At 41.0% G+C, this 23107-nt stretch overlaps 1 protein-coding gene and 1 non-coding gene across 3 annotated transcripts in view; both read left to right on the top strand.

Annotated features, from left to right (window-relative positions):
* Positions 1-23107, top strand: part of PRR11 (proline rich 11) — a 31405-nt gene that overhangs the window by 5856 nt on the left and 2442 nt on the right. Inside the window, exons 2-9 of one of the 2 annotated variants that reach the window (XM_007533647.2) lie at positions 3136-3271; positions 6817-6967; positions 8374-8496; positions 11868-12119; positions 20081-20179; positions 20526-20638; positions 22274-22333; positions 22423-22519. In XM_007533647.2, the coding sequence (XP_007533709.1) occupies positions 3141-3271; positions 6817-6967; positions 8374-8496; positions 11868-12119; positions 20081-20179; positions 20526-20638; positions 22274-22333; positions 22423-22519 (1026 nt within the window). In that variant the 5' untranslated portion in view covers positions 3136-3140. The remainder of the gene's footprint in view (positions 1-3135; positions 3272-6816; positions 6968-8373; positions 8497-11867; positions 12120-20080; positions 20180-20525; positions 20639-22273; positions 22334-22422; positions 22520-23107) is intronic. The other variant, XM_060203847.1, reaches the window with a different exon arrangement.
* LOC132542208 (U6 spliceosomal RNA) lies at positions 19271-19377 on the top strand. Its single transcript, XR_009553315.1, has one exon. It is a non-coding gene; the product is annotated as a U6 spliceosomal RNA (small nuclear RNA).

The raw sequence follows: 23107 nt of genomic DNA on the forward strand, positions 1-23107 counted from the left end.
TTCTTGATCTACTAATTGGACTACTTATATTAATGGATTTTTCTATTAAATAACTTTGTATCATATAATAAAGTTAACTTAATATGCTAAATTCATAAAAATAATTATAAAAATACTCTATTATTTAGCTTTGAGATAATAATTGGACCAAACTTTAGTTTTCTTTGTGTCATCTTATATTTACCACTAAGATTATGCTCGTTTTGAATATTGGATTGTTACAATATCATTTAAATTAGCACTACATAGGAAGTCGGGCTGTAGCGCAGCGGGTTAAGCGCAGGTGGCGCTAAGCACAAGGACCTGCATAAGGATCCTGGTTCAAGCCCTGGCTCCCCACCTGCAGGGGTGTCGCTTCACAAGCGGTGAAACAGGTCTGCAGGTGTCTATCTTTATCTCCTTCTCTCTGTCTTCCCCCTCCCCTCTCCATTTCTCTCTGTCCTATCCAACAACAATGACAACAATAATAACTACAACAATAAAACAACAAGGGCAACAAAAGGGAATAAATAAATAAAAATAAATATATATTTAAAAAAATTAGCACTACACCAACTCCAGTCCAAGTTCTGCTTAATGTTTTCCCTTCTGATCTTGTTTTTCAACTTCTGCCTGTGAGTGAGATCATCCCATATTCATCCTTCTGTTTCTGACTTATTTCACTTAAAATAATTTCTTCAAGCTCCATCCAAGATAGGCTGAAAATGGTAAAATCACCATTTTTAATAGTTGAGATATATATATATATATATATATATATATACCACAACTTGCTCAGACACTCATCTGTTGTTGGACACCTGGGTTGCTTCCAGGTTTTGGCTATTACAAATTGTGCTGCTATGAACATAGGTGTACACATATCTTTTTGGTTGGGTATGTTAGGAGTCCTTGGGGTATACCCCTAGGAGAGAAATTACTGCGTCATATGGAAGGTCCATGTCTAGCCTTGTGAGAGTTCTCCAGATTACTCTCCACAGAGGCTGGACCAGTTTACATTCCCACCAGCAGTGCAGAAGGTTCCTCTCTCCCCACAGCCTCTCCAGCATCTATTGCTGATGTCTTTTTGATGTATGGCATTCTCACAGGAGTGAGGTGATATGTCAATGTTGTCTTTATTTGCATTTCTCTGACAATCAGTGACCTGGAGCAATTTTTCATGTGTTTGTTAGCCTTTTGGATCTCTTTTGTAGTGAATGTTCTGTTCATATCCTCTGCCCATTTTTGGATGGAGTCATTTGTTTGTTTGTTTTGTTGTTGTTGTTGTTGTTGTTGCTAAGTTTGCTGAGCTCTTTGTATATTTCGGTAATTAGTCTCTTGTCTGATGTCTGGCATGTGAAGATCTCCGATTCTGTGAGGAGTCTCTTTGTTTGTGTGATGGTTTCTTTGGCTGTGCAGAAGCTTTTCAATTTGATGTAATCCCATTGATTTGTTTCTGTTTTAGTCTTCCTTGCAATTGGGTTTGTATCACCAAAGATTTCCTTGAGGTTTAGGTGGGAAAGTGTTCAACCAATGTTTTCCTCTAAGTATTTGATAGCTTCTGGTCTAACATCCAGGTCCTTGATCCATTTGGAGTTGACTTTTGTTTCTGGTGAGATAAAGTGGTTCAGTTTCATTCTTCTGCATGTTATAACCCAGTTTTCCTAGCACCATTTATTGAAGACAACCTCCTTTCTCCATTTAATACTTTGGGCCCCTTTATCAAAGTTTAGATGTCCATAGGTGTGGGTGGGTGGGGGTAGTTCTAGGCTTTCAATTCTGGTCTGTGTGCCTATTTTTGTTCCAGTACCAGGCTGTTTTGATGATGATAGCCTTATAATATTCAGGTTTATTTCTAGATATTTTATTGATTTTGCTGCAACAGTGAATGGGAGTGATTCCCTTTATTTCTGTTTTTTTAATGTATTTTTTTTTGCCTCCAGGCTTATTAGTGGGCCTTGGTGCTGGCATTACGAATCCACTACTCCTAGAGGCCATTTTTTCATTTTATTGAATAGGACAAAGAGAAAATGAGAGAGAAGGGGAAGATAGAGGGGGAGAGAAAGACACCTGCAGGCCAGTTTCATTACTTGTGAAGTGACCTTCCTACAGGTGGGGCGCCAGGGGCTCAAACTGGGATCCTTGTGTGGGTCCTTGCACTTGGTATTATGTGGGTTTAACTTTGGTGTGCTACTGCCTGGTCCCCCAAAATGTTTTTTCTTCACTTTAGAGGAATTTCTAGAAAATTAATAGTGACCTATTTCTTAGGTAAGTCAATAGTTACAAATGTATGTTAACTTTGTAATAACTTGTTTGAACTGTTCATGTAGGATTTGTAATTTTAAAATATTTTATTTATTTATTTGTTTATTTATTTTTGCCTCCAGGGTTACTGCTGGGGCTCAGTGTGCCTGCACTACGAATCCATTGCTTCTAGAGGCCATTTTTCCCATTTTGTTCCCCTAATTGTTGTCATTATTATTATTGTTGTTGTCGTTGGATAGGACAGAGAAATCGAGAGAGGAGGGGAAGACAGAGAGGGCGAGAGAGAAAGAGACACCTGCAGACCTACTTCACCGCCCATGAAGCAACCCCCCTGCAGGTGGGGAGCCTGGGCTCGACAGGGATCTTTATGCCTGTCCTTGCTCTTTGCACCATGCGCTACCTACCGACACCCTACAGTATTTTATTTATTTTTATGAGAGATATATAGAGAAAAAGATACACAGAGAGATATACTAGAGCACTGCTCAACTCTGGTTTATGGTGGTGCTGGGGATTGAATCTGGGACCCTGGATCCTCAGGCATGAGTCTTTTGCATAACAATTGTGCTATCTCCCCAGTCCAGATTTGTATTTTATATATATATATATATATATTGTTCTCTAATAAAAATGTAAAAAAAAAAAGGGGGGGCGTGCGATAGTGCAGCAGGCTAAGCTCAGGAACCAGCATAAGGATCCTGGTTCAAGTCCCCGGCTTCCTACCTGCAGTGGGGTCGCTTCACAGGCAGTGAAGCAGGTTTGCAGGTGTCTTTCTCCTCCCCACTCTTTCTAACCCTCCTCTCTCAATTTCTTTCTTTCCTATCCAATAACAAAGAGACAATAAAAACAACACTAACAAAAAATGTAAAAAAAAAAAACCTTTTTCTGCAGAAATCATGCCCAAGTTCAAACAACGAAGAAGAAAGTTAAAAGCCAAAGCCAAAAGATTATTTAAAAAAAAAGAAGCCTTGCACATTCAATCCAAGCTAATTGCACCTCCGCTTCCACCACCACCCTCACCAGAAAGGTATGTTATAATGTGGAACAAAATTTCTCTCTGTTCTAACAAATAAAATAAATAAATAAATAAATAAATAAAGCGTTCAAATAAGGGCCAGGTGGTGGCGCACCTGGTTGAGTGCACACATTAACATGCAAAACGGCTTGGATTCATCCCCCCCAACACACACACCTGTAGAGGGTAAGCTTCATGAGTGGTGAAGCAGACGGCAAGTTTCTCTGTCTCTCACTCTCTTTTCCACCAGTGCACTGCTCAGCTCTGGTTTATGGTGGTGCAGGAGACTGAATCTGGTACATTGGAGCCTCGAGCATGAGAGTCTCTTTGCATGACCGTTATGCTATCTACCCCCAACCCCACCCCTCTCTTTCCTCTTCACTCAAGTTCTCTGTCTTACCAAATAAATTAATGAATAAATAAGGGTTCAAAGAAGAGGCCCAGGTGGTAAGTGGGCAGGCAGTAGTGAACGGAATTAAGCACACATAGTACAAAGTTCAAGGAGCCACGCAAGGATCCGGGTTCGAGCCCGGCTCCAGATCTGCAGGGAGGGTCGCTTCGCAAGTGGTGAAGCAGGTCTCCACTTTTCTATCTTTCTCCCCACTTCTCTGTCCTCCCCTCCTCTCTCGATTTCTGTCAGTCCTATCCTATTAAAAAAAAGGGGGAGCTCGGGCGGGTTAAGCGCAGATGGCGCAAAGCGCAAGGACCACCGGAAGGGTCCTGGTTCTAGCCCCCTGCTCCCCACCTACAAGGGACTCGCTTCACAAGTGGCAAAGCAGCTCTGCGGATGTCTTTCTCTCCCCCTCTCTGTCTTCCCCTCCTCTCTCCATTTCTCTCTGTCCTATCCAACAATGACGACATCAATAACAACAACAATAAAAACTGCAATAAAACAAGGGCAACAAAAGGGAATAAATAAATAAATATTAAAATATATATATATGAGAGGGGAGAGGATACAGCATAGCGGTTCAATCCCCTGTAGCGTAAATCAGAACTAAGAAGCGCTCTGGTAAAAAGAGAAGGAAGGAAGGAACTTAAGGACCCGGGTTCCAGGCCCCAGTTCCCCACCTGAAAGGGGGGGGCACTTCACAAGAGGTGAAGCAGGTCTGTGGGTGTCTATCTTTGTCTTTCCCTCTCTATCTTCCCCTCCCCTCTCAGTTTCAGGCAAAAGTTCTACCACTAGGCTATCACACCGTCTCTGCGTAAGATTACATCTTCTCTTGTCCTGATGTTCTCTTACAAATAAGGAAAAGCTGTGAAGACAATGCTTCTCTTAACTACCCTTAACTAAATTGGAGAGACGGCTGGATCATATAGGGACTGGGATGTGGTGCACCTGGTTAAGTGTATGTATTACCATGCACAAGGACTTGGGTTCAAGCTCCTGGTCCCCACCAATGAAGCAGTGCTGCAGATGTGTCTGCCTCTCTTTCTCTGTCTCACACTCCCTTTCCTCTCCTGTCAAATCAAATTAAAATATACATAGACTTATATATAAAAAACAAGGGCGGGGGTAAATGGATAATAGTCATGCAAAGATAACCTCATGCCTGAGGCTCTGAAGTCCCAGGTTCAATTTCCCATACCACCATAAGCCAGAGATTATCAGCGCGCTAGTTAAAAAATAAATAATAGGGAGTCGGGCAGTAGCACAGCGGCTTAAGCGACCGTAGCGCAAAGCGCAAGGACCGGCGTAAGGATCCCAGTTCAAGCCCCGGCTCCCCACCTACAGGGGGGTCGCTTCACAAGTGGTGAAGTAGGTCTGCAGGTGTCTTTCTCTCCCCCTCTCTGTCTTCCCCTCGTCTCTACATTTCTCTGTCCTACCCAATAACGACGACATCAATAACAATAATAATAACTACAACAAGGGCAGCAAAAGGGAATAAATAAATAAATAAATACTAATGTATTGCACCAAAGTAAAAGACTCGGGTGGGTGGAGAGGTGGAGAGTTACAGGTCCTGGAAAAGGATGACAGAGGACCTAGTGGGGGTTGTGTTGTTATGTGGAAAACTGAGAAATGCTATGCAAGTACTAACTATTGTATTTACTGTCAAATGTAAAACATTAATCCCCCAATACAAAATTAAAAAATTAAAAATAAGGTAAAATAAAATAAACAATAATAGCGTATTGCACAAAAGTAAAACACTGTGTGGTGGGAGATCCTGGAACATGAGGGCAGAGGAGGACCTAGTGGGGTTGAATGATTATGTGGGAAACTGGGAAATTTTACGCATGTACAAACTATTGCATTTTACTGTCAATTGTAAACCATTAATCTGCCAATAAAGAAATTTAAAATAATAAATAAGGAAATAAAATAAGCATAGTAACTACCTAGTCAATTTAATTATACTCATTAGTAGGACTTAAAAATAAATTTTAGGGGGAGTCGGGCTGTAGCGCAGCGGGTTAAGCGCAGGTGGCGCAAAGCACAAAGACCGGCATAAGGATCCCGGTTCGAACCCCGACTCCCCTGCAGCAGGAGAGTCGCTTCACAGGCGGTGAAGCAGGTCTGCAGGTGTCTGTCTTTCTCTCCTCCTCTCTGTCTTCCCCTTCTCCATTTCTCTCTGTCCTATCCAACAACGACGACAACAACAATAACTACAACAATAAAACAACAAGGGCAACAAAAGGGAATAAATAAATAAAATAAATATTTTTTAAAAAATCAAACAAAAAAAAATAAATTTTAGGGAGTTGAGCCGTAGCCCAGCGGGTTAAAGCGCATGTGGCGCCAAGCGCAAAGACCAGCATAAGGATCCTGGTTCAAGCCCCTGGCTCCCCACCTGCAGGGGAGTCACTTCACAAGTGGTGAAGCAGGTCTGCAGGTGTCTGTCTATCTTTCTCTCCCCCTTTCTGTCTTCCCCTCCTCTCTCCATTTCTCTCTATCCTATCCAACAATGATGACATCAATAACAACAACAATAATAACTACAAGAATAAAACAACAAGGGCAACAAGAGGGAATAAATGAATAAATAAATATTAAAAATAATAATAATAATTCTTCTTCTAGCGTTTGCCCTTCTTCCGTAGCCAGTCAACAGCGTCAGGTTGAAAGCTGTCAGGAGCTGCTTGTTGCTGGCTTTGAAAGTGACTGGGATCCATGTGGATTCAGTCGGCTAGGAAGGATCGTCAGTTTCCCCAATGAATGGGTACTCACGGGATGCACCACGAGAAGGTCGATCCAATGCATCCCATAATAATAATAATAAATTAAATTAAAATATAAATAATAAATATTAAAATATAAATAATAAAATAATAATATAAATAATAAAATAATATAAATAATAAAATAAAAAAGAAGAAAAATAAAATCTAGGACTTATCACCAAAGTCCAGAGATGTTAATATTTAATTTTTTAATTTTTTATATATATAATAATAAATATTAACATCTCTGGACTTTGGTGATAAATCCTAGATTTTATTTTTCTTCTTTTTTTTTTTAAGATTTTATTTATATATTCATGAGAAAGATAGGAGAGAAAGAAAGAACCAGACATCACTCTGGTACATGTGTTTTTATTATTATTTTTCTACAGGGTGGTTATTTCTTCAACAGACATACCTGTTAGCAGAAATTGGCTGAGATTATTCTGGAGCTTCCAATGTCCTAATATCAAAGGTGCAGTAAAACTTTTGGTAAATGGAATGTGGTCTCTATACAACTGGTGCAAGAACTGCATAACCCAGGTATGTGCTTGACTTACCTACTTTTTTTTTTTTTTTTTTTTTTTTTTAGCAATAAGGCTTTTCTTTTCTTTTTTTTACCAGAGCACTGCTCAGCTCTGGCTTATGGTGGTGTGGGGGATTGAACCTAGGACTTTGGAGCCTCAGGCATGAGAGTCTGTTTGCATAACTATTTTGCTACCTACCCCCACACAACAATAAATTTTTCTTTTTTAAAAATTTCTTCATTGGGGGAGTCGGGCGGTGGCACAGTAGGTTAAGTGCATGTGGCACAAAGCACAAGGACCGGCGTAAGGATCCCGGTTGGAGCCTCCGGCTCCCCACCTGCAGGAGAGTCGCTTCACAGGCGGTGAAGCAGGTCTGCAGGTGTCTCTTTCTCTCCCCTTCTCTGTCTTCCCCTCCTCTCTCCATTTCTCTCTGTCCTATCCAACAACGAAGACATCAATAACCACAACAAGGGCAGCAAAAGGGAAAATAAATAAATATTAAAAAAAAAATTTCTTCATTGGGGAATTAATGAAATTTTTCTACAGACATGCTATATGTGTTCTTCTGTATGTACGTGTGGTTAGTCAACACAACACTCAGGTTAAGTTCAAATGAGAGAAAATTATGGGGTTATGCTGCCTTTCATTCTATAAAATATATATCAAGCTACTTTCTTTTTTATGATGATTTAAAAAATTATTTATCTATTTGTTGGTTAGAGACAAAAATTGAGAAGGAAGGGGAGATAGGGAGAAAGGGGGTTGGGTTGTGGTACACCTGGTTGAGTGCACAGATTACAATGCACAAAGACCTGGGTTTGGGTCCCCGGTTCCCACCTGTAGGAGGAAAGTTTTTTTTTTAAAAAAAGATTTTATTTATTTATGAGAAAGATAGGAGGAGAGAGAAAGAACCAGACATCACTCTGTCACATATGCTGGGGGTCAAACTCAGAACCTCATGCTTGAGAGTCCAAAGCTTTACCACTACGCCATCTCCCAGATGACAGTGGGGAAGTTTTGTGAGTTCTGCAGGTATGTAAGAGAGATAGAGAGGTGGTCTGGGAGGTGGTGCAGTGGGTAAGGCACTAGATGCTCAAGTATAAGATTCTGAGTTCAATCCCCGGCAGCACATGTACCAGAGTGATGTCTGATTCTTTCTCTTGCTTCTCCTCTTTCTCATTATAAATAAAATAAAACAAACTTGAAAAAAGAGGGGAGAAAGACAGAGAGACACCAGCAAACCTGCTTCACCACTTGTGAAACATCCTCCCTACAGGGAAGGTGGGTATCAGGGGCTTTAACCCAGATCCTTGAGCCCCACAAAATGTGCATTCAACAAGGGTTGCCACTACCTGATTCCAAACCACTTTCTTATTATCATATTGCTCATTGAATTCAGGCTTACTTACATTTGAATTTCAGAGATTAGCAGTATTGAAAGACACCATCTTTCCATCTCGTCTCTGTCTCCGAGAACTTCACAATCTGAAACAACGGTTTCGCACTTTGGAAAATGAATTATCCAGACTCCAGGAAGCACTTAAGGTTGGTATGGTCAAATTAAATAAATAAATAAATAAATAAATAAATATTCAATCCCCAGTACCACTGTAAAACAGAGCTGAGGTGTGCTCTGGTTAAAGTAAAAAACAACGAACATAACCTTAAAAAGAAAAAAAAAAAAAGGCAAACACATACACAAAACAGCTCAACTCAGGGGAGTTTAAACTCCCCTAAGCAAGTTATCTTTTCTCAGTATCAAAAAAAAAAAAAAAGAAGAAACAGTTCACTTAATAATTTGGAGAGACACTTCTGTGATTACAAAAACCTGCTCCCAGGATTTGTATCTCAAGATGAATTAGCTGGAGGAGGAAAGGCAAATGACCTCATTCCTCTAAACCTCAATTTCCTCACCTATAAAACAGGGACAGTACTTTCTTTTTTCTTTTTCTTTCTTTCTTTCTTTCTTTCTTTCTTTCTTTCTTTCTTTCTTTCTTTCTTTCTTTCTTTTTTTTGCCTTCAGAGTTATCGAGGGGGCCCAGTACCTACACGACAAATCACTGCTCCTAGCGGCCATTTTGTTGTTAGTTGTTGGATAGGACAGAAAGAGATTGAAAGGGGAGGGAAAGATAGAGAGGGGCAGAGAAAGATAGACACCTGCAGACCTGCTTCACTGCATTGTGACGCTACCTCCTTGCAGGTGGGGAGATGGGGGGTTCAAACCCGGATCCCTGCAGTTGTCCTTGTGCTTCGAACTATGTGCGCTTAACCTGGTGCTGCTACCTACTGCCCACCCACCCCCAGTACCTTCTGTAGTGAGTTGAATGATGCCCCCCACCCTGACAAATATTATATGCAAATCCTAGACCTAGAGGCATAAAGTTCCACAACCCTGGAAACTCTAGTGTTGTAGATTCCCCTCTTCTCTCTTGATACTTTTATTATTTTTTATTTGATAGGACAGAGACATATTTAGAGGGGAAGGAGGATATAGGGAAAGAGTAAGAGAGACACCTGCAAACCCACTTTACCTCTCATGAAGTGTCGTTTCCCCCCTGCAAGTAGGGGCTGGGGGCTTGAACCTGGGTCCTTGTGCTTGCTAACATGCACTCTACCAGGTGCACAACTTCCTGACCCTGACCCCTTCTCTCTCTGTCTCTGCACACATATATATCAAACCAATAATTGGGTAAAGAAGAAGTGATTGTCTCTCATAAAAATTCAAATATGCTGGGGCCAGGCAGCAGCGCAGCGGGTTAAAGGCACATGCTGTGAAATGCAAGGACCGGCAAAAGGATCCCAGTTCGAGCCCTGACTTCCCACCTGTAGGGGATCGCTTCACAAGCGTTGAAGCAGGTTTGCGGGTGTCTATCTTTCTCTCCAACTGTCTGTCTTCCCCTCCTCTCTCCATTTCTCTCTGTCCTATCCAAGAACAATGACAGCAATAACAACAGCAACAATAAACAACAAGGGCAACAAAAGGGAAAAAATAGCCTCCAGGAGCATTGGATTCATAGTCCTAGCAATAACCCTGGAGGCCAAATAAATAAATAAATTCAAATATGCTATGGTCCAGGAGGTGGTGCCGTGGATAAAGCATTAGACTCTCAAGCATGAGGTCCTGAGTTCAATCCCTGGCAATGCATGAACCAGAGTGATAACTTTTTTTTTTCTCTCATGTTTCTCATTAATAAAATCTTTTTAAAAAAAATTTGAAATATGCAGGGATGTGCAGTGCTAGTCCTAATCCTATGTGTCCTCAGATCTTTTTCTTAAACTTCAAAGGCTCTTGTCAGTATCACAGGGTGACTGAACCCTCAAGCTTCATGGCATGTGGCACCTGGTTAGTTGTGCTCTCCTGGGCTATCAGTAGTGTGGGAGTTGTGGTCTAGAGGAATATTCCCCCTCCACAATTTCAAACCTCTGAACCCTATAAATACTACCTTGAGAAGAGGGTCTTTCAAATATAATTAAGGATTTTAAGGTAAGACCACCCAGTGAATTATCCAAATGAATCCTAAATCCAATGACAAGTATATATTTATTTTATTAGTAATTTAGGGTTGGCAAAATAGCTCACTTGAACAGTATACTGCTTTTCCATGTGTACCACTCAGTTTTGAGTCTAGTCTCAATGACATTGGAAAAAGCTTCCAAGCTGTGTTTTCCTTTCATTCTCTATCTGCCCCCCTCTCTCTCTCCCTTTACACACACACACACACACACACACACACACACACACACACACACACACACGCAATCCCTCTGACAAAGCCATCCAGCAGCAGTGAAGTCCTGTGATGACACAAAAATAAAAACATATTAGTCTAGCATACTAGCTATTTTGCTATCCTTGTTCTAGAAACTGAGAAATTGTGAAGGCAAGAGGAAATAGAGTGGGCAAATGAAAGACAAACACTTGCTGCATTGCTTCACTACCTTTGAAGCTTCTATTTGTCACATGGGGACCAGGTGCTTGAACCTTGTAATATGGTCTTTGCACATTGTAATATGTGTGCTCTACTGGGTACACTACACTACCACCTGGGTAATAATCTGTTTGTTTTAGATAGAGCCAGAAAGGCAAAGAATAAGAGAGGGGCAGATGGGAAGAAGAGAGAGAGAGATCATAGCACCAAAGCTTCTTTCAATATGATGGGGGATAGACTTGAAGCTGGGTTGGCCACATGACTAAGCAACATGTTATCCCAAGTGAACTATTTCACTGCCCCATCGCCACTTCTTAATGTAATCACCTCTTTTTTTTTAGAATTTTTTTCTTGCTATGCAGGCTTTTAAAAAATTATTATTGTTATCTTTTAATTTTTTAAAATTTATTTTCCCTTTTTGTTGCCCTGGTTGTTTTATTGTTGTTGTTATTGTTGTTGTTGATGTCGTCATTGTTGGATAAGAGAGAGAAATGGAGAGAGGAGGGGAAGACAGTGGGGAGAGAAAGACACCTGCAGACCTGCTTCACCGCCTGTGAAGCGACTTCCCTGCAGGTGGGGAGCCAGGGCCTCGAACCAGGATCTTTATACCCGTCCTTGCGCTTTGCGCCATGTGAGCTTAACCTGCTGCGCTACCACCCGACTCCCCAGACTTCATTTTTCTTACTGAGTGTTATTTTGTTTTGGATGTCTCTGTTTAAATTCCTTCTTCCTTACCAGACTGTTGATTCCATAAGGGGACAAATGGATTCACATTGTACCCATAGTGTATGACATGTAACATATAGAAAACAAATATATAAATGAGTGAATGTGTGGATGAGCTTCTGATAAATAAAAAAATCATTATGACACACCTACTACACTGAAAATTCATTCCATATGTGACAACTATTGTTTTAATTATTCTTAAGTACAAAAACCAGATCAATCTGTAACTCACTTGTCAAATTTAATGTCTTCTTTCAGGCAGTCTCGGGAAGTTCTTCCTGTCCAAGCTGTGGTCAAACGTGTTTCAGAAGAGATAAACCTACAAATGTGCCTGCCTGTGCTGTAACAGCCTCTGCAGAGCCCCAAGCTATACTTCCTCCGATGCTGCCTCAGCCAGCCAGCTATCTACCTCCTCCTCCACCACCTCCGCCTCCTCCTCCTTTGCCTCCACCTCCACCGCCAATGGCACCTTTGCTGCTCAGAAAATCTGACCACATGAAAACCCGCCAGGTAAGAAACCATCCACAAATGTGTGTTTTAGTCAATGTGCAGTGTAGGAGTAAAAACCAGATGGCCTTTTAAGACTAGGTTTGGGGATAGGTGGTGTGGGAGGGAGGCTGCAGGCGAGCATTAGTACACCTATAAGAAACACACATATTACTAAGAACAACCAGCGCAAGGATCCGGGTTAGAGCCCCCAGCTCCCTGCCTGCAGAGGGGTCACTTCACAAGCGGTGAAGCAGGTCTATATTCCCTTCCTCTCTCAATTTCTCTCTGTCCTGTCCTATTAAAAAAAGGGGGGGGGGGGAGTTGGGCGGTAGCGCAGTGGGTTAAGCACACGTGGAGCAAAGCGCAAGGACCGGCATAAGGATCCCAGTTCGAGTCCCCGGCTCCCCACCTGCAGGGGAGTCGCTTCACAGGCGGTGAAGCAGGTCTGCAGGTGTCTTATCTTTCTCTCCCTCTCTCTGTCTTCCCCTCCTCTCTCCATTTCTCTCTGTCCTGTCCAACAACAACGACATCAATAACCACAACAATGTTAAAAACAAGGGCAACAAAAGGGAAAATAAATAAATGAATATATTTTTTAAAAAAACAGGTGGTGAAGCAGATCTGTAGGTATCTGTCACCCTCTCTGTCTTCCCCTCCTCTCTCCATTTCTCTCTGTCCTATCCAACAATAAAACAAGGGCAACAAAAGGGAATAAATATTAAAAAAAAAAAAAAAGATGGAAAAAAATGGCCTTTAGGAACAGTGAATTTGTAGAGCCAGCACCAAGCTCCAGTGATAACCCTGGAGGCAAAAAAAAAAAAGACTAGCTTTCAGCAGGAAGGCTACATTTTATTGTGATTTCTTAATCTTTCCTTTTAATTTTTATTTATTTATTTATTTATTTTAGTACTATTTTTTTATTGGGGAATTAATATTTTACATTCAACAGTAAGTACAATAGTTTGTACATGCATAACATTCCCCAGATTCCCTTTTTTATTTTTTTTAACCAGAGCACTGGTCAGCTCAGGCTTATGGTGGTGTGGGGGATTGAACCTGGGACTTTGGAACCTCATGCATGACAGTTTGTTTGCATAACCATTATGCTATTTACCTACACCCTCTTTTCTTTTTTTTCTGTTATTTTTTTAAACTTTTTTTATGTTTATTTATTTTCCTTTTTGTTGTCTTTGTATTTTTATTGTTGTTGTAGTTATTGTTGTTGTTATTGATGTCATTGTTGTTGTATAGGACAGAGAGAAATGGAGAGAGATGGGGAAGACAGAGAGGGGGAGAGAAAGACAGACACCTGCAGACCTGCTTCACCGCCTGTGAAGCGACTCCCCTGTAGGTGGGGAGCCGGGGGCTCAAAGCGGGATCCTTAGCTGGTCCTTGTGCTTTGCTCCACCTGCGTTTAACCCGCTTAACCCACTGTGCTACCGCCTGACTCCCCCCCCCCTTTTTTTTTTTTGTTAAAAATGTTTTACTTATTCATGAGAAAGGAGAGAGAAAGAACCAGATATCACTCTGGTACATGTGCTGCCAGGGATTGAACTCAGGACCTCATGCTTGAGAAGCCAATGCTTTATTCACTGCACCACCTGCCGGACCACTATTTTCCTGTTCTTAATTGGGATTTTTGTCACTCCAGGCTGACTTTCCCAGATATTGAGAGATAGACAGGAAAAACTGTAGCACCAAAGTTTCCTCCAGTGCAGCAGGGACCAGGCTCAAACATAAATCATGACAAAGCGGATGAATTCCCTCTTGCCCAAACCTCGTATTCTGAATTTTTTCAAATAGTTTGTTTATTTTAATAAACTAAGTTTATCTCTGGCAAGTAGTGCTGCCAGGAATTGAACCTGGGACCTCCAAACCTCAGGCATGAAGATATATACTTCTTACTTCTCCCTCTCCCTCTCCCTCTCCCTCTCCCTCTCCCTCTCCCTCTCCTTCTCCTTCTTCTTTTTCTTTTCTACCAGTGCACTTCTCAGCTTTGGTTTATGGTGGTGTAATGGATTGAATCTGAGGCCTTTGGAGCCTCAGGCATGAGACATTTTTTATATAATGATTTTGCTATTTCCCCCTCCATGATTCAAATTTATTTATTTAAATTTGAAGGGGAGGTTGTGATTTACAGAATGGTTGCTGACACATGGGTATAGTTTCTTATCTCCCCATGGTAGGTGTCTGAAGAACACTCTTAGCCCTCACTTATTATTCCATATCTTAGTGATGTCAGTTATTGTGCTTTGCTAAACTCTGTCTTCCTGGGAACTGTTGAGAGCTGGATTCAGTAATTAAAGTGATTGTTTTTAAAGTTTTGGCTTTTTGGGAGTCGGGTGGTGGTGCATCGGGTTAAGCGCATGTGGCACAAAGCACAAGGACTGGAGTAAGGATCCTGGTTGGAGCCCCCCCCCACTCCCCACCTGCAGGGGAGTCGCTTCACAGGCAGTGAAGCAGGTCTGCAGGTGTCTTTTTCTTCCCCTCCCCTCTCCATTTCTCTCTGTCCTCTCCAACAACAACGACATCAATAACCACAACAATGTTAAACAACAAGCGCAACAAAAAGGAAAATTAATTTTAAAAAAATTTAAAGTTTTTTTTTTTGTTTGTTTATTTTTAACTTATATAAGAGAGAGGGTGACACAGGGAGAAAAGGCAGAGTATCACTCTGGAACATATAGCAGTGGGGATTGAACCAGAAACTTTATGCATGCTAGTCCTATACTTCACTAGTTTAGCTATTTTATTGGCCATGAATGTAAATGTTTTTATTTCTATGAGATAGAGTAAGAGAAATAGAGAGGTGAGGCGAAAGAGACCACAGCACCTAAAGCTTCCTTCAGTGTGGTGCAGGCTGGATTAGAACCTGGGTCACAAGTGTGGCATCATACTATCGAAATCAACTAGTTCTCATTCTCTCCCTCCACTCCTCAACTTTTATATATATATATATATTTATTTTCCCTTTTGTTGCCCTTGTTGTTTATCACTGTTGTTGTTATTGCTGTCATTGTTGTTGGATAGGACAGGGAGAAATGGACACGGGAGGGGAAGACAGAGAGGGGGAGAGAAAGAGAGACACCTGCAGACCTGCTTCACCACCTGTGAAGAGACTCCCCTGCAGGTGGTGAGCTGGTGGCTCCAACCCAGATCCTTATGCTGGTCCTTGTGCTTTGCACCATGTGCGCTCAACCCACTGTGCCACGCCTGGCTCCCTTCTTCTTCTTTTTTTTTAATTTTTATTTATTTATTTTTTATGAGACAGGTAGAGAGAGAGACAGAGACTACAGCACCAAAGCTTCCTTCAATGTGGTGGGGGCTAGGTTCAAACTTGGGCCATGCACATAGCAAAGTAACACATTATACTAGTGAGCTATTTCACTGGCCTATGGTTTTTTTCCCCCTTTTGTTGCCCTTTTGTTTTATTGTTGTTGTAGTTATGATTGTTGTTGTTATTATCGTTGTTGGATAAGACAGAGAGAAATGGAGAGAGGAAGGGAAGACAGAGAAAGGGAGAGAAAGACAAGACAACTGCAGACCCACTTTACCGCCTCCCCGAGGCGACTGCCCCAGGGCTCGAACCAGATCCTTAGGCTGGTACTTGTACTTTGGGCCATGTGCCCTTAACCCGCTGTGCTACTACTGCCCAAGCCCCACTGACCTATGTTTTTAAGGGTAATACATGAAACCAGTAGAGAATATCCCTACTGGGTTTTCAGCATATCTTTTACCGGAAAGAAAACCTCCCTAGGAAATCAAATTAAGAACAGAGAATGACTTAGAGAGTAAGGTTAGAACAAGACTTGGTAGATACTCAAATAGTGTGTCATTAGGTTTGAGAAATTTCCATTAAAATAATTTATTTGCTAAGGGGACCAAAATATTGTAAATCACTAAGCTGGGCACAATCCAATTTAGAAATCTACCAAGGATGACCTGGGTGGGATATGATCAAGTAGATAAAGTATAGAATGTACCAAGTTGGATCCTTGGAATCACATGTGCCAAAGTAATGTTCTGGTTCTTTCTCTTGCTCTCATTATGTTATGCCCAGACTTCAGATCCCATTCCCACAGAGTGGAGGCCAGAATCACATGTAAAAGCAAAGAGCCTTTATTGAATCAAGCTTAAGCAGGGGCTACATGCACTTCCCAATAGTGGCATGTGAGCCCCGAAGAGATGCAGACAGACTTTTTTTTTTTTTTAATTATTTTTCCCTCCAGGGTTATTGCTGGGCTCGGTGCCTGCACCATGAATCCACCGCTCCTGGAGGCCATTTCCCCCTCCTTTGTTGCCCTTGTTGTTGTAGCCTCCTTGTGGTCATTATTATTGCCATTGTTGATGTTGTTGGATAGGACAGAGAGAAATGGAGAGAGGAGGGGAAGACAGAGAGGGGGAGAGAAAGACAGACACCTGCAGACCTTCACCGCTTGTGAAGCGACTCCCCTGCAGGTGGGGAGCCCAGGGCTCGAACCGGGATCCTTACGCTGGTACTTGCGCTTTGCACCACATGAGCTTAACCCACTGCGCCACCGTCTGATCCCCGCAGACAGATTCTTTTTATCCACATTAGGAGGGGGAACTTGGGGGGGTGGCTTAGGGGGTCACTTAAAGTTCAGACCTGTTTATCAGGGAATCTTTGACCACAGTCCCTGGCAGTTTTTGTCAGTTAAGCAAATTTTGGCTTTCAGGGCTATCATGACCTCCGTTTACAGAACTACTGCTGATAAGTAGAAACTTTGAGACTAGTTTTTCAAGGGTAAAGTGCAGCTGTACTGCAGCAGTTGGATTATGAGGTTTTTCTTGGCTGCCTTAGACAATATGGAGTAACAGTGGCCCTCACAATTAACAAATAAATAAATCTTTGAAAAATAAGATTTAACTTTGAGAGGATGGGAAGATAACTTAGAGGTAGAGTACTTTGGTCCATCCATCTGTTTCTTTCTTTTCTTTTCTTTTTTTCTTTTTTTATAAAAATTAATTAATTTAGCAGCTGGGGTCATGACTCAACTAGTAGGGTATCAGACTTGAGTTGCTGATACTGTCTTTACCAGAATAGTGCTCTGATTTATCTCCCTCTCTCTTATATATAACACAAATAATCAATCTTTTTAAAGCTTTCTTTTTTATTTCTTTATTGGGGAATTAATGTTTTACATTCAACAGTAAATACAATAGTTTGTACATGCATAACATTCCCCAGTTTCCCATATAACAATACAACCCCCACTAGGTCCTCTGTCATCTTTCTTGGACCTATATTCTCCCCACCCACCCAACCCCACCCCAGAGTCTTACTTTGGTGCAATACGCCAATTCCATTTCAGGTTCTACTTGTGTTTTTTTTTTTTTTTCTTCTTCTGATCTTGTTTTTCAACTTCTGCCTGAGAATGAGATCATCCCATATTCATTCTTCTGTTTCTGACTTCATTCACTTAACATGAATTTTTCAAGGTCCATCCAAGATCAGCTGAAAACGGTGAAGTCACCATTTTTTACAGCTGAGTAGTATTCCATTGTGTATATAGACCACAACTTCTGTTGTTGGACACCTGGGTTGCTTCCAGGTTTTGGATATTACAAATTGTGCTGCCAAGAACATATGTATACACAAATCTTTTTGGATGTGTATGTTGGGTTCCTTAGGATATATCCCCAGGAAAGGAATTGCAGGATCTTAGGGTAGGTCCATTTCTAGCCTTCTGAGACTTCTCCAGACTGTTCTCTACAGAGGTTGGACCAATTGACATTCCCACCAGCAGTGTAGGAGGTTTCCTTTGACCCCACACCCTCTCCAGCATTTGCTGCTGTTAACTTTTCTGATGTATGACATTCTCACAGGAGTGAAGTGATACCTCATTGTTGTCTTGATTTGCATTTCTCTGACAATCAGAGACTTGGAGCATTTTTTTTTTATGTGTTTCTCGGCCTTTGGATCTCTTCTGTGGTGAATATTCTGTCCATGTCCTCCCCCCATTTTTGGATGGGGTTATTTGTTGTCTTGTTGTTGAGTTTGGCAAGCTCTTTATATATGTTGGTTATTAAACTCTTGTCTGATATATGACATGTAAAGATCTTCTCCTATTCTGTGAGGGGTCTCTTGGTTTGGGTAGTGGTTTCTTTTGCTGTGAAGAAGCTTTTTAATTTGATGTAGTCCCATAGGTTTATACTTGCCTTAGTCTTCTTTGTAATTGGATTCGTTTCACTGAAGATGTCTTTAAAATTTATGTGGGAAAGAGTTCTGCCAATATTTTCCTCTAAGTATCTGATAGTTTGTGGTCTAACATTCAAGTCCTTGATCCACTTGGAATTTACTTTTGTATTTGGTGAAATACAGTGGTTCATTTCATTCTTCTGCATGTTTCAACCCATTGTTTCTAACACCATTAGTTGAAGAGACTCTGCTTTCCTCATTTAATAGTCTGGGCCCCTTTTTCAAAGATTAGATGTCCATAGGTGTGGGGGATTAGATGTTCAGAGGTGTGGGGGTAAAGCTTTCTTTTTTTTTTTTTTTTTCCACCAGAGCACTGCTCAGCTCTGGCTTATGGTGGTGCAGGGGATTGAACCTGGGACTTTGGAGCCTCAGGCATGAGAGTCAGTTTGCATAACCATTGTGCTATCTATCCCTGCCCTGGGGGTAAAGCTTTCATATACGTGGTGCTGGGGCTAAAAACCTGGGAGCTCATAACTTCAGGCACAAAAGTTGTTTGCATAACCATTATGCTGTTTCCACAACCTTAATACCGGGGTCATGTACATGGCAAAGCAATGCACTATCCAAGTGAGCTATTACACTGACACTACCAGCCCTAAAATCAACATTTTTAAAGAGAATTAATTTTTAACTCTTGATTCTTTAAAAACTAGATTCCGGGGGGCCAGGCCGTATAGCACAGCGTGTTAAACGCATATAGCATATTAGTGCCAGGACCTTGGTTGGAGCCCCTGCAAGGGCAACTTCACAAGCGGTGAAGCAGGTGTGCAGGTGTTTTTCTCTCCTCTCTGTCTTCCCCTCCTCTCTCAATTTTTCTCTGTCCTGTCCTACAATAACAACAATAACAAGAAGGGCAACAAAATAGGAAAAATGCCCTCTAGAGGAGCTGGGTGGTGGTGCACCTGGTTGAGCACATATTTTACAGTGCTCAAGGACAGGAATTGGAGCCCCGGTGCTTGCTTCGGCAGCACATGTACTAAAATTGGAACGATACAGAGAAGATTAGCATGGCCCCTGCACAAGGATGACACGCAAATTCAAGAAGCGTCCATATTTTTCATAAAGGTCACGCTGTTGGTGACATTCCTGGAGTCCGGTTTAAGGTCGTCAAAGTGGCTAATGTCTCTCTTGGCTTTATACAAAGGCAAGAAGGAAAGGCCAAGGTCCTAAGTTTGATGGTGAAAGTGCAGCGGTAATAAATATTCATAATACCAAAAAAAAAGAAATTGGAGCCCTGGTCCCCACCTGCAGGGGAAAATCTTTGCAAGTGGTGAAGCAGTGCTTCAGCTGTCTCTCTCTCTCTCTCTCCCTCTCTAATCCTACCCTCTCGATTTCTGGCTGTCTCTATCAAATAAATAAAGATAATTAAAAAAAAATTAAACGGCCTCCAGGAACAGAGGATTTGTAGTGCAGATACCAAGCAAGCCCCAGCAATAACCTTGGAGGCAAAAAAAAAAAAAAAAAAACTAGATTCCTAGGAACTGAATGGTAGTTCATCTGGTACAATACACATTTTACTATGCCCAAGGACCCAGGCTCAAGCACCCAGTCCCCACCTGCAAGGAGAAACTTCACAGTTGGTGAAGCGGTGCTGCAGATGTTTTTCTTTCTCTCTCTCTCTCTATCTCTCCTTTTCCTCTCAACTTCTCTCTGTCTCTACTCAATGAAAACAAACAAACAAACAAACAAATAAATAAATCTTAGAGTTGTATTTGACTGCCATGGTTCCAAATTAAATTCTACCTTTTCCATGTGTATTAAGGGTGAACAATTAAAAAAAGATGCACCCATGCAGATAACAGTTAAAGATCTACTGACTGTGAAACTAAAGAAGACGCAGAGTCTTGATGAAAGGAAGAAGGTAAGATGTCAGTGACAATATTTTATATTCTTTCAGCTTTAAACTCTCATTGTGGGAAAAACATGTTTTATGCAAAGGAGACATTCTTAAGTATGTTTTTGATATTTTATTTGGGTGGTTTTGAATCTCTAACAAAATGTGTAGGCGCCAAAATAATTTTTTAGGCAATTATGTTTATCATCTGAGCAGTAGAGATAAACTTTGAAGCTTCTGAACAAAACTTGAGAAATATAACAGATGTGTTTTACATGTACTCAGCACTCAACTATTCATTGTTTCAGTATGTTTTCATTTTGAATGATATTATTAAATGTGTTTTTAATAAAGTCTCATCTTGCAATTAAAGCTTGAATCATCACTGAAGGCACCAAATCCACTAGTTACTGTCTCTGACCTGCAACGTGTTACCCTGAAATCGAATTCCAAAGTCTTGTCAACTCGAGTTACAAATGTCTTGATGTAAGGAAATGCACAGTATTATGCTCTACTCAATGTAAATGAATGATATTTGTTACATATATGTGTGTGTGTGTGTGTGTGTATGCTTGTTATAGAGAAACTGAAATGTACAAAAATATTTAAAAAGAGAGCAAATATCCAAATCATTGGGAATAGTCACTATTTACATACTGCTATTTATTCTAGTATTTTCCTAGACATATCCTTTTATTTTAAAATATTTTATGTGGGAGTTGGGCGATAGCACAGTGGGTTAAGCGCATGTGGCGCAAGGACCGATGTAAGGATCCGGGTTCGAGCCCCCTGCTCCCCACCTGCAGGGGAGTCGCTTCACAGGCAGTGAAGCAGGTCTGCAGGTGTCTCTCTTTCTCTCCCCCTCTCTGTCTTCCCCTCTCCTCTTTCTCATTTCTCTCTGTCCTATCTAACAACAACATCAATAGCAGCAACAGTAATAACTACAACAACAATAAAAAGGGCAACAAAAAGGAAAATAAATAAATATGAAAACATATGTTTTATTTTATTATTTTTAAATATTTCATTTATTTTAATAAATGAGATATATAGAGAAAGACCAGCTCGCCTCTGTCTAATGGTTGTCCTAGGCATTCAACCTGGGATCTTGGATGCCTCAGGCATGAAAGTCATTTTGCATAACCATTATTCTATCTCCCCAACTTGACATCTTATGTGCAATTACTCAGTCAAGAAGTATTAATTTTTAGAATGATTTTATCAACATATCCTCCTATCAGTAGAAACTGATACTTTATTTTCTTTTTGAAGTTAATTAACTATTAAGAGAGAGAAGGCTGGGTAGATGCATAATAGTTATGCAAACCAGTTTTCATACCTAAGGATCCAAAGTCCCAGCTTCAATTCACGGGACTACCATAAGCCAGAGCTGAGCAGGGCTCTGGAAAAAAATGAAAATAAAAACAGAGAACCAGGGGGTGTGGGGGTAGATAGTATAATAGTTGTGCAAAGAGACTCTCATACCTGAGACTCCAAAGCTCTAGGTTCAATCCATGTACCACCATAAGCTGAAACTAATCTGTGCTCTTATGAAAAAAAAAAAAAAAAAAAAAGGAGGGGGGGTTCAGGCTGTAGCACAGTGAGCTAAATGTACATGGTGCTTTATGGTACAAAGTGCACAGACCAGCTTAAGGCTTCCGAGGTCAAACCCCGGCTTCCCACCTGCATGGGGATCGCCTCACAATTAGTAAAGGAGGTCTGCAGGTGTCTCTCTCCCCCTTTCTTTCTTCCCCTCCCTTCTTGATTTCTCTCTGTCCTGTCCAGCAACAACAATAACAACAACAAGGGCAACAAAAATGGGAAAAAATAGCCTCCAGGAGCAGTGATATGTACTGCAGGCACCAAGCCCCCGCAATAACCCTGAAGATAAGAGAGAGAGAGAGAAAGAGAGAACCAGGTCATCATTCCAGCATCTGTGGGGCTGAAGATTGATTATAAACTTCATACCTTCAAGTCCAGCACTCAACCTGCTGCACCATCTCTCAGCCCACAGTTATTTTCTACTGTAACAAATAGAATTACTTTCTAGGAGATTACCTATAGAAATAACTGAGAAATATAAAATCTAGCAAACTCTCACGTATATCTTTATTTTATCAGTACTCCTGGTAAAAGCCAAATGGATCTACGAAAACTACTTAGAAAAGTTGATGTAGAAAGGTAATATACTCTCTTATCTTTATGCTTTCTAAATCCATTTGAAAAGTTGATATAATATACAGCTTCTAATATTTTCACTATCTTTGCAGAAGCCCAGGTGGAACCCCACTCACCAATAAAGAAAATATGGAAACAGGAACTGGACTGACCCCAGTAATGACCCGAGCCTTAAAGAGAAAGTTTCAGGTAAACTTGTTGAGTGAAATGATTTCTTCTTTTCAAAATCATTTATTTATTTATATATAATTAATCTAAGAGCCAGAAAAATAGTTCACCTGGTAAAGCTCCTGCCTTGCCTTGAACTTGAGCTCTATTAAAAGGTCAGCACCATGTGAGAGTGTCACGACACTGAGGGGTGCTCTGTGTTGTGGTGTCTCTCCCTCTCTCAGTCTTTCTAAAATAAAAAGAAGGAAATCCAACCCAGGAGCAGTGAAATAACACATTGATACTTGGGGGAAACAGCATACATACACATAGAAACACATAGTAAAACTATTTATAATAATAGCATCCCAACAATTGACAATAATGGATGGAGTGTGGTATTCTTTTTTTTTTTTTAATTACTTTTTTTAATTTATTTAAGAAAGGAGACATTAACAAAACTGTAGGATAGGAGGGGTACAACTCCACACAATTTCCACCACCCAATCTCCATATCCCATCCCCTCCCCTGATAGCTTTCCCATTCTCTATCCCTCTGGGAACATGGACCCAGGGTCATTGAGGGTTGCAGAAGGTGGAAGGTCTGGCTTCTGTAATTGCTTCCCCGCT

This window comes from Erinaceus europaeus, chromosome 12 (assembly GCF_950295315.1).
Source record: "Erinaceus europaeus chromosome 12, mEriEur2.1, whole genome shotgun sequence".
NCBI lineage: Eukaryota > Metazoa > Chordata > Mammalia > Eulipotyphla > Erinaceidae > Erinaceus > Erinaceus europaeus.